The sequence below is a fragment of the Parasteatoda tepidariorum genome, chromosome 10 (assembly GCF_043381705.1).
Source record: "Parasteatoda tepidariorum isolate YZ-2023 chromosome 10, CAS_Ptep_4.0, whole genome shotgun sequence".
Taxonomy (NCBI): Eukaryota; Metazoa; Arthropoda; class Arachnida; order Araneae; family Theridiidae; genus Parasteatoda; species Parasteatoda tepidariorum.
In genome coordinates this window covers 68,112,727-68,125,141 of record NC_092213.1, presented here as the reverse complement: position 1 = coordinate 68,125,141, position 12,415 = coordinate 68,112,727, and the positions used below count along the sequence as shown (strand labels likewise).

General features: G+C 36.0%; 2 protein-coding genes across 2 annotated transcripts in view; both read left to right on the top strand.

The window, feature by feature from the left end:
- Window positions 1-837, top strand: part of LOC122271377 (uncharacterized) — a 26,106-nt gene extending 25,269 nt beyond the window's left edge. Inside the window, exon 3 of the mRNA XM_071187010.1 lies at window positions 664-837. Within this exon, the coding sequence (XP_071043111.1) occupies window positions 664-837 (174 nt within the window). The remainder of the gene's footprint in view (window positions 1-663) is intronic.
- An 8,296-nt stretch (window positions 838-9,133) lies between these two features.
- LOC107451475 (microtubule-associated protein futsch) overlaps window positions 9,134-12,415 on the top strand; it is a 147,943-nt gene continuing 144,661 nt past the window's right edge. Inside the window, exon 1 of the mRNA XM_043052396.2 lies at window positions 9,134-9,612. Within this exon, the coding sequence (XP_042908330.1) occupies window positions 9,489-9,612 (124 nt within the window). The 5' untranslated portion in view covers window positions 9,134-9,488. The remainder of the gene's footprint in view (window positions 9,613-12,415) is intronic.

The window sequence follows — 12,415 nt, the reverse complement described above, 5'->3', positions numbered from 1 at the left end:
TACATGTTTAGTAACTTATCTTTTTACCCTGGTTGATACATTTTTATGCTGGCACGTATTTGTGACAGTCGGCGCGAAAGGGTTAATGTATGATTCTTGGCTTATTAAATTCGAATCATGAAGTTTTTACTCACCATTCTTTTCAAATAATTCAAATGCTTAAGTCATATGTCACTTAGTGTCAATTATGTTGACATCACACACAGACCAAGCCTTTTCAGAGTGCGGACGTGTCTCATCGATCTGCCCGCGGCGGATAGGGTAGCCCTTCCGGCCGCCCACAAACCTCATCTATTGATGTTGCATCTATGTTAGATAAACGGTATTTACTGCCTAGAAACTATGACACCATGCAGATTAGAGATCATCTACTATCGATTACATCTGATGTTGATGAAATTAACCGAGTGAACGATGCCTACGTAAAGATTTTCTTCGCAACGAATGATACCTACTATGGGTCTCGCCGGTGGAGCCTTTCAAGCCCTTAATGCCAAACCAAAGAAGCTCTCTTCCACTAAGACAATAGAGCCACCACCTGAGAGAGACTCACAAACTTCCACCACTACAGATGACCAGACAAAGGAGAAAGAGCCAGCTGCCGAGGCAGAAATATAACCCCCAGAGTCAATGGAATCTGAAACGACATCTGATCCAATAGAGTCAACAAAGCCAGAGCAGCCAGTTTCAACACCTTCAACTGAGATCGCTGCTAGTATTCCCACTGAACAACATGAAGAGCCTGAGCCATCAATTCAGGAAAAAGAACCACAGAAAGAGGACGATACCGAACCTCCAAAAAAGAAGAAGAAAAGGAAGAAGAAAAATCCTCCTTAAAAAACTGCAGAGAGCATGGACATTCCATCTGCTAATAACATCCCAGAACCTGTAGTCACACCTGCAGCCCATTCAGCAGAAGAGACCGCAGATCATAAACAGACTGAGAAACTGCAAAAGATCAGCAGAAAACTTAAATTTCTCATTAAAGGATTATCAGATGATTCCAAAACAGAGACTTTGGAGGAGGAACTCATAGCTATTGGTCGTGATCAACTGAAGAAGAGGTGGGGCAAAGGATACAAGCTCCTCCCCCTCTTTCTGATCATACTGCCAGATAGCCCAGAGAACAGGGATTTCTACAACATCAAAGAGATTCTCTCAACAAAAGTTCAAACAGAGCGATTCAGAGGAGGTCGCTTTGACATACAGTGCTATAGATGCCAAAAATGTGGACATACTCGAAAGAACTGTTCAGCCGATCCAGCCTGCATGAAGTGTGCTGGTGATCACTTCACATTCAAATGCACCAAACCAAGAAGCCTTTCTGCCGCTTGCATTAATTTCAATGGAGAGCATCCTGCCTGTTTTCAAGGCTGTGCTACGAGACCAAGAAGAAAGCCACTACAAAAGAAAAGGGAGCACGGAAGTGCTACCGTTACTGCAACCAGAATCTTGCACATCTTCCGAGAAATGCAGGAGCTTCTACAAAATGAGGAGCTAGTTCAGCTTCTCCGTTCTCTCCTGCCTGAAAACAAGCCATAGGGACTTTATCTCTCCAGATCAAGCCACCAACTACAGCCATGCCACCATCACCTTTTTCTATAGACATTATTCCAGGCGCCTACGGGCACTATCTCCGATGAAGAAGTGAAAGTGATAGGTACTTCATAAACAACTTCAGTCTAAGTCTAAGTTAATTATGCTTTCTCAATCTGGAAAATGGCCAAGAAACTCCACAAATAGACCAACCAATAAATGAACCATCTGGCACAGTGTACGCAATAGAAGAAAAAAATTAAATATTTTCCGACTCTCTGATCATTAAAGATCATTCTCACCAAATCCTAACCCCGACCAAAATCATCATAATTTCATTACTGACTAAGTCAATACTTTCCATCACGAACATCCTACCCTAGAAGCAATAGATCCAACAAATAATGAAGAAATCAACATTATCCAAAAAATAATAAATCACCAGGCGAAGATGGAATAAAAAAATGATAAAACTACTACCAAGCAATTATATCTATGGAATCACTCATATTTTCAATACCTGCCTTGCTCTCAACTATGACCCTCGTAACTGGAAACACGCATAAGTCATTCTATTTCTAATGAAAAACAAGAACCTAAGCTACCCTGAGAGTTATTGACCAATTAGTCTCTTAAATATGTTTGGAAAAATCTATGAAAAAATCATTTACAATAGAATAAAACCAGTTCTTACAACCCTCCCCGACGAGCAGTTGGGATTCAGTCAAAAAATGGACACTACTAAACAACTACTCGGAATAATAGACTATACCGGCAGATCACTTATAAACAAAGAATTAATAGTATTCATGATCCAAAGCCTCTGATTGTGCGACAACCCTACATTCAATCAATCAAAAGTCTTTGACAAAATATAGCAAAACGGAACAATTTTTAAACTCAGGCGGCTAAACTTTCTTCCTGGGATAATCAAACTTCCATCCTGCTATCTCACAAACAGAACATTTCAAGTTACGATTAAAAACAGCAAATTTACAAAACGCAATATCACAGCAGCGGTATCTCAGGTCAGCATTTTTGGGCCAATACTATACATCTTATACACATATGATTTTTCAATAAATAAAACCGCATTACAGCTTTCTACGTAGATGACACCGGATTCCTCATAAAATCCAGAAATCAAAACCTTACCCTTCAAAAATTACGGGAACAAATATATGGAATAGAGGATTAGTGCCTTAAGTGAAAAACAGCAGTTAACGCCGGAAAATCACAACCTCTAATAGTAAAAATAGAAGATTTAAAATATTTCCACATTGCCAACCAAAAATGCTTAATATTCAAATACCAATAGTTAAAAAAGCAAATTACCATGGCCTAATCATAGACAGCTAACTTATTTGGAATGATCACGTCAAAAGCATTATAGACAAAGCAAACGCAGCATTAATAGTCATACAACTAAACAACAATTATCCGCCCGATACTTTCCTATGCCTCACCTCCCTGGTCAACAATACCACAGTATCTCATGAAAAAACTAAATCAATGTCAGATCAAGATCCAAAGAAAAATCACCTGTGCCAGATGGTTCACCCGAAATACAATAAAGATCTAAAAATCTCAACTCTATCGCAGCACATGTATAAACTTAATGCAGTATTTTTCGACAAAGCCACGAAATGCAGTACAGTCAATTTTAACGAAATGTAGACCAATAGCTGCATATTTCACCTCTGACGTCTCATATCACAACTATGTTGTTGTTGTTGTTAATTTACGTCGCACTAGAGCTGCACAGTGGGCTATTAACGACGGTCTGGGAAACATCCCGGAGGATGATCCGAAGACATGTCATCACAATTTTGATCCTCTGCGGAGGGGATGGCACCCCCGCTTCGGTAGCCCGACGACCTGCGCGCGAAGTCGAGCACTTTACGGTAGCACAGTTCAACGAGGACCAACACCGCACACCCTCGGTCCCTACGCAGACTGATTCAAGTGGTCACCCACCCGCACACTGACCGCAGCCAGTGATGCTTGACTTCGGTGATCTGCTGGGAACCGTGTCTTATCGATCAGTCCACTGCGGGACATATCACAACTATCAAAACAAATAACGTTCGCAATTTTAAATCTTATCTGAAAATTAAATATTTAAGGCGTTTCATCATGCTGACAAATTTTTACTCACCTACAACAACTAAAATTTAGAAGCAAACATAGTTTAGAGCAAGCTGCTTTTATTATTTTCATTTATCTTTAGTTACTCAAGCTAAGTGCTTGAAGTGAGTATAAAGAAACTCCACTGCCTGCGAACCACTAACTCAATACAAACGGAATCCAAATTCATGAGAAATGGGATTGGTGCCCAGATCGCATTACTAGGACTAATAATAACAAACTACTAACTATAACAAACTAATAATAACGCACTACTAGGACTAATATAAAAAGTAACTAAATCATCCCGAATTTTGAGAGTTTTAGTTTGTAATACCGTTTTTGTTTTAGAAATATTGCTGAATACCGGGCAGTTGGCATCTCTGTATTTTGACAGTTTATGAAATCTGTATAATAGTGAACTGTAACGGTAACGAAACATGGCTTTTTTAATGAAACATGCCTTGTTTTCTCAACAAAGTTGGATTTCAATCCTAAAAGGGCATGCAAAGTTATAATTGCAGTTATAGCTTTCCTCTTGCTATTCAGAATATTGCCTATTTAAAATTATTTCAAAGCATCACATTTTGTTTCGTAACTTCAGAAGTTTTCGATAAATTCTAAAAATTATTTAAATTATAGTTATTAGCTTTAAACTCAAAATCAATTTTATGATAATATAGGAATCAAGGGAGAATAAATAAATTTCTTTTATTTCTTATTAAATAATAAAAATGAAAATAAATAAACGAATAAAATTAAATGCAAAAATTGAAATTGCTTTACATGTGTATAATTAACTTTTGTAACATGTAATTTGTTTTAAAATATGATTTATATGATCTCTCAGAGTTGATGTTTGTTACAGTGAACATTAGTACCATTTGTGCCATCGAAACGACCAAACATGTGACCGCCGTACAATTCAATTGTACGGCGGACACGTCCCACAGTGAACTGATCCCAGCAGATCACCGAAGTCACGCATCACTGGCTGTGGTCAGTGTGCGGGTGGGTGACCACTTGGATCAGTCTGCGTAGGGACCGAGGGTGTGCGGTATTAGTCCTCGTTAAACTGTGCTGCCGTAAAGTGCTCGACTCCGTGCGCAGGTCGTCGGGCTACCGAAGCGTGGGTGCCATTCCCTCCGCAGAGGATCAAAATTGTGATGGCATGTCTTCGGATCATACTCCGGGATGTTTCCCAGACCGTCGCCAATAGCCCATTGTGCAGCTCTAGTGCGACGTAAATTAACAACAACAACAATGTACGGCAGTCACATGTTTCTTGAATTGCTCTAAACTGCCGTACAATTCAAGAAACAACGGAAGTGCTTCACGATTGATTCTGAGAAAAGTGGCTTAACAACTTTCCTTCCATTGTTAACGCTACGAACGCTAAAATAAAATTTCAAAGCACTGAAGTCCCGCAGTGGACTGATCGTTAAGACACGGTTCCCAGCAGATCACCGAAGTCAAGCATCACTGGCTACGGTCAGTGTGTGGGTAGGTGACCACTTGGATCAGTCTGCGTAGGGACCGAGGGTGTGCGGTATTGGTCCTCGTTAAACTGTGCTACCGTAAAGTGCTCGACTTCGCGCGCAGGTCGTCGGGCTACCGAAGCAGGGGTGCCATCCCCTCCGCAGAGGATCAAAATTGTGATGGCATGTCTTCGGATCATCCTCCGGGATGTTTCCCAGACCGTCGCCAATAGCCCATTGTGCAGCTCTAGTGCGACGTAAATTAACAACAACAACAACAACAACAGCAGCTCTAGTGCGACGTAAATTAACAACAACAACAACAACATCAAAAGTACTGAAAAAAAAAAATTATTTTTGAAAAAAATTCTTTTTCAATACGTAACGTTGCATACAAAGATGCCAATTATATAAAAATCCCACATTTGAATTTTTTCGTCACTTGCGTTGATTTTTCTATTGCACAGCAGACAATCGGTGGTCAGGCTTTATATAATTTTATAACCGGTGTAGGACAGCCAATCCAATTCTGAGTTTACAACTATCAATGTTCAACTCTGTAGCCTTGTAATTTAGAACCATATCCAGAAGACAAGAGAACTCTTGGATTAATCATTTTGGCAAACAAGCCTTCGTGGAAGACTTTCGATGGAACTAACCCGCATTTGTCTTACATGAAGAGGAAAAACACGAAACCTTTTCACAATTAGCCTGACGGTAAGGGGACTCTAACCCATGATTCTTCTACCGCTGAGTATGCTTCACGTCAGCACTGTGGTCAGTGCGTGTCGGGAGCAGAATTCATATAGCCCAACTATTGCTGGGAATTTGATCATCTCATTGGGAAACGAACTCTCTATTCCTTGAGCCACCTCGGATCCATGGCGAGTCAAATTAAACTAAATTAAAAAAAAAAATGGAAACCGTACTTAATAAGTTGAAGGAAAGAACAGTAAATCGAATTTATTTTGAAATTATTGCAGAATGCCTTCATCCAGTAGTGGGTATGTAAAAATAAACTGCTCAAAACAATTAAAGGATATAGTAAATCTTGTATTAAATAACGTTATAAGCAATTTTTTTTGTTGCAAATTTTTCTTATTTTCAAACTTTGCAATATACAAATTTTGAGTTTAACGTCGTAGACGACACTTCAGCAGCAGCTAATTTAATTTGGCTTTCAACTTAATGTAAGACAAAGCAGAAAAGAATGATCGGCATTCAGTAAGCGCGTTGTTTCGATAAGTGCGGTGTCTCAACGATTTAACCGAATCAGACGCTTGGGGAGTTGTTGGCCGACTAGAGGGGAGCCAAACACAAGCCGAACTATCAGAAGTCATTGGAGTTTCACGATGTGTGATTTCCGGGATTTGGAACCGCGTTTTTTGGAGACTGGAAATGCCGGCCGAAGATCAGGACAAGGGCGCAACCAACGTCCAATGAAGACCATAATTTAACGCTAACATCTAGGAGACACCGAAATATGAATGCCACTCTTCTACCACAACACCTTCACTGGGCTACTGGCACCACAGTTTTGATACAAACTGTTCGGCACCACATTCAAGCTGTAGGTCTGTATGCTCGCCGACCAATGGTGTGTGTGACACGTTAACAGCAAGGAGTGGACAGTCGAGTATGCGAACTTGAGGAGAAATGAATGGCACAATATTCTTTTCTCTGGCGAGTCTCGCTTTTCTGTTCATCCTGATAATAGGCGTATTTTCATCTGGAGGGAACGTGGCACCAGAAACAATCCTGTGTTCGTGCATGGAATTGTAAGATTTGACTTTGGGGAAGGGATGGTTTATGCTGGAATCTCCATAGATGGGCGCGCCGATCTCGTATCATTCGAAATGGAGCTCTGACTGGTCGCCGATCTAGGGATGAGATCCTGAGATCTTACGCTGCAGCAATTGGAAATGACTTCATGTGAAGGGACAGCAATTGCAGGCCATATCATGCTAACTTTTGAATAATTTTCTTTCGGAGGAAGGAATCATTTGAATGGATTGGCCAGCGTGTTCTCCGGACATGAACCCGTTAGAGTATGTTTGGGACATTCTAGACAGACGAATTGTCGGACGCCTACCACCCCCACAAACTCTCCAAGAATTGAAAAGAGCTCTTCTGGGGGAGTGGGGCATAATACCCAGCCCCTCAATAATAACCTTGACTCGATGCCTCAAAGATGTTCAACGTTACTGGCCGCCTGAGGAAACTCTACCCCTTACTAAAAACGATTTTCTTTTAAGGTGAGAACGCATCGTTTTGGAGCTTTTCATTCATTTATTTTAAAAGTTCATTTTCATTCATTTTCATGAGAAAAAAACAACTTTTTATTGACTTGAAATTTTGAATCAGGAGTTTTTCAAGCTGTTCCATAAGCATTTTACCGTTATTGCTTGGATTTCAGAATTAGAACTTAGGCCACAGTGTGGAAAATATATGTCACCAATAGTTTGGTTTGATCAAAGGTCAGAAGTTAAGCTCAGACAATGTTAATTTTAATTACTGCTTTCTTTTTACAATATCAAAACTTATTTTTTACTTCTTTTCATTGTGTGTGTGGGAGGGGGGGGGAGAGACTTGTTATGTTCGTCCAAAAATGCTTATTGAACCACATTTACATTTTAAAATTATAATTTTTAGCTTTATTTCTGTGGGGCAAGATTTTAAAAAATAAATAAATTTATAGTAAAAATCAATTTTTGTAAATTATGCACTAAAAAAACAAAAACAAAAATTACGTACAGTGCGCCAAATAATAAAAAAAAAAAGTTGAATTGAAAAAGGTTATCAAATTTTAAGAAAATCGTGCATTTTTTTTTAAAATTTGTTTTCTCTCAGTAACTATTGAACCAATTTTCGTTCATATTTTTTACTTTGCCATTAAAAATCACTCTCGTTAATATAAACATTTATATACTTTACAAATCAATATTTTATCGACTACTATTAAATAATAAAAAATAGGCAATTAATAATGTTCGTTCGAATGGAATTATCTTTGGATAAACGAATTTTATAATTGAATCTAAGAGTTTTTCGATTCGCCCAAAAAGTGCTTGAGATATAGAGTAAAGTAAAATTAACGTTAAGAATTCAAATTTTTAACCTCTCTTCCCGAACATACTACTATTGAGACCATATTTTTCAGAATTGCGGTATCTTCCATATTTTTGAGTCACGGTAGCTCAGGGGATAGATCGCTTGAACCTTCGAGTGAAAAGACCCAAGTTCGAATCCCAGTGATAGTTTGTCGATATGAATTCTGTACCCAGCTCGTGCTAACTACACTTCCGAAGTAAAATATCCTCCGTGGTAGATGGATTACGGATTAGAGTCTCCTTGCCATTGGGCTAACCATGGAAGGTTTCCGTGGTTCTCCTGTCCATGAATGCAAGCGCGCGGTATTTCCATCAAGTAATCCTCCATGGAGGATAGTGTCTCCCAATGTCTTGCAGGAGTTCTGTATCTAAGAGTTCCCTAGTCTTCAGGGTTGGGTTCAAAACTACGAAGCTACAGAATTGAGCTTTGATTGTCGTAAACTCAGAGAAAATGGTCAGTATATACATATATATTTATATAAAAAATTATCTGTCATATTTTGAGACTCTAATTAATTAGCATATTTAATGTTAAACATTTAAACCATTTAGATTAGAAAAATTCTTGTCAAAATTTTAGTACGTCAAAAATTATTTTGCACACTGTGCATGCACTAAAACAAAAATATATTTTTTTTACTTCGTGAATCATTAGAAGTTTCGTAAAAGTTCAAACATTTTTCTTGTATTTCCAATTAATACAAAAGCAAAATTTAAATACAAATTCCTAAGAATCCCATCACCTTAAAAGTGATTATTGCCATCCAAAATTAGACTTTTAAATTCGTTCTCACACCCTCGTTCTATTTTTAGACGCATCTTTTTGCAGTATGTGCGCGAGGGCAATTTCAAAACTAAAACTCGAAAAATGAAGGGGAAAAAAAGTGAAGAAAAAAAAGAAAAGGAGCGATCGTCCGAGTCTGCCACAGGTCACGTGGTTCCTCTACCGCAGTGAACGAATAGAGCCGGCGCTGACACCCGCGCATGCGCCGTAGCCTTTCCTCCTCATCCTAGCCGGCGAACCGAATAGTCCCGAAATCCCTCATTCTCTGTGACTGTAGGAAAGTGAACTGTTCAAAGTTAATTTTCGTCTGCATCTATTGTGGAGCAGCATCTAAGTGGAAAGTCTTCTTGCAAATCGTCTGATTTAATAATTTTTATTGCGATATTCATTTGTTAAATAAAGTGCTGAAAAAACCCGTCGGTTAGTGGACTATAAGCGGTGTTTTTTTGTAAAATGGAAGGCGGTAGTGCGCCTTTTTCCAGTGATATGGCTCCTACTAGTTCTTATATTCTTGTAATAGTGAGTCAACCTGTGTCAGAAGCCGACAAGGACAATATATTGGACCGACTAAATAGAGGTCAGTGTTTTTTAAAACATTTTTTTACATTCATTTAACGACAAATTTAAATTTTAGAAATCTGCCTTATTTGAAAAAACGAGTTGTTTAAATTGTTAATTGAAATTTTAGAAATGTGCGTTTTTCCTCTTATGTTTTTAAATTTCTTTTAACCAATTTGTAAGTATGTTTGTGTTCTAAAAACGTATCTTTTAAAGGAGTGCACGCAATCTTTTTATTATAGAAAAAGAGCAGGATTTTTTTTTTTTTCAATATCGTTTTGAGGGTCTCATTAAATTCAGTTTTTATATGATAATAAATTATTCAGTTTTTATATTATAATAATTTATATCATATATTATTATATATGATATAAATTATAGTTCTTATTAGTGTAATAAGAACAGTATCACTTGTCTCAAAAGTTGAAAGACAGAGCACAAAAAAAAATATGAATTTAGAAATGCATGTGCAAAACTTTTGAAGTTTTTAATACTTTAAGACAATACTTTTTTATAAAAATAAATTTTAGAAGGTTTAAACCCTTTTGAGCCATTTTATTTCTGTTCAATAGGAAAATAAGAGTTCGACTAGAGCAGACATACAAGTAAATTTTTTCGTTGAAACATTTTTTTTTAACAGTGCATGAATATACAGTTTTTAAATAAGATTAAGTACATGCTTTAGTTTAAAAAAGATTTTTTTGAAAGAGAAATCGAGGTAGAAGAGGAGGGAGAAAAGATTTTAATCTACTTTTTTTTTCCGTAACAAAAAGGAGTTGTCATTTTGCGGTTGAAGAGAGTTTTTATCCATTATCATCAACCGCAAGTTATTTTTAGCAGTTTCTTCAAAACCTGCAATATTTCTTGAAAGAATTTTAACTGATATTACTTTTATGTTATTGCAAGTACGAGACTGCCAAATCCATGCGATCTCTGGAAGTCTTAGAAAGTGAAATGAGCATTCAGAGATTTTTTGCATCTTCCAAGTCAAGGTCAAACTTCCAATATATCTTGATCTTTCTATCTCAGACGGAAGATGAATTTGTGACACTAAATTCGCTATCTGGCTTTTCATGAGCATTGATTATATTAACTTTGTATTTATTGGTTATTTAGTTTGCTACTATATTTGGTATTAGTAATTTTAATTAAATCCCGAAATCTATTCTAGATAAAATCATTTCCAGATTTATTTATAAGGTAATGTACATTCTGAGCCTTACAGTGCAGTTTTGCTCTATTTTTGATTTAATTATGGATTTTAAGATTATTGCTCTTACTTAATAGATGAATTTCTTTTGTGCTCCGCGTGCCGTTAATTTTAACAGAAAGTAAAGTTTTTTTTTATTGTTAATCGAAAGAATATTTATTAAATATACTTTTTATGTTAATTTATTATCTAACAGTAGTTTAACTTAGGGAAAAGAACTTTCAATATATTTTATTAATTGATGTGGCATTATATAATACCTTTTATTGATGCGAAAGTTTTCTTATGTATAGATACTCACTCACTGTTAGTGAATATTTCAATTTGGACATTGTTCAAAATGCGTGTTTGGAAAAAAATGGACATTGTTCAAAATGCGTGTTTGGAAAAATGGACATTGTTCAAAATGCGTGTTTGGAAAATTGCAGTCTGATAAAAATGAATAGAATTATGCTTTTAATAATGTAATGTTACAGTGCAGCATTAAAAAGTTATTTATATCTTGAATTTCATTATTAAAATTAAATCTGATTTCTTGAATGTTAAACCTAAATTTAAATTACATTGTGTAGCATGTTTTACAGTGTGAAAATATATTCTTATTTCTTTTAACAAATTCCCATATTGCGTTGCATTCAAAATTTTATTGTTGGATATTTGTAGTTTGATAAAAGTGAATCAAGCTATGCGTGCAATAATCTAATAATGAACTATCAGTTATCATATGTATAATGCGTTATTAAAAAGATTTTTAAATCTTGAATTTCACTATTGAAATTAAATCTGATTTCTTAAACTGAATCTAGTTTATATTACATTTTCTGGCTCCTTTTACTGTGTGAACAATTTTTAATGTCTTTTAACAAATTCCTATATTTCGTTGCATACAAAATCAGAAATTGCAGTTTGATAAAATTTGAAATAAATTATACGTGTAATAATGAAAAAATGAGATCTCGCCTCATATGTTAAAGTGTGGCATTTTTTTTTTAAGTCTTTAATTTCATTATTAAAATAAATCAGATTTCTTGAAAGTTAAACCTAAATTTAAATTACATAATCTACCATGTTTTGCAGTGTGAAAACAAAATTTTATTTCTTTTAACAATTTTTCATGTTGCGTACTAAGTTTTATTTTGCAGTTTAATAAAAATGAATTAAGTTATACGAGGATAATAGGAAAATGAGCTACCAGTTCTCATATTGTGGTGTGGCATTAAAAATGTGATTACTTAATAGCTGAATCTAATTTAAATTGAATCGTCTTTACAGTAGGAAATCATTTTTTAAATTTCTTTTAACTAATTCCCGGTGTTACGTTGCATACAAAATCTAAAATTACAGTTTGATAAAATTTGAAATAAATTATGCGTGTAATAATGGAACAATGAGATCCCAATTCTCATGTTGTAGTGCGGCATTTTTTAAGACTTTAATTTCATTATTAAAATTAAATCTGATTTTCTTGAAAGTTAAACCTAATTTAAATCACACTGACTTGCACGTGTGAATTTTTTTTTTCTTTTAACAAATGTCCGTATTACGTTGCATATAAAATCTGAAATTGCAGTGAGATAAAATTTGAAATTATGTGAGCAATATTGGAACAATG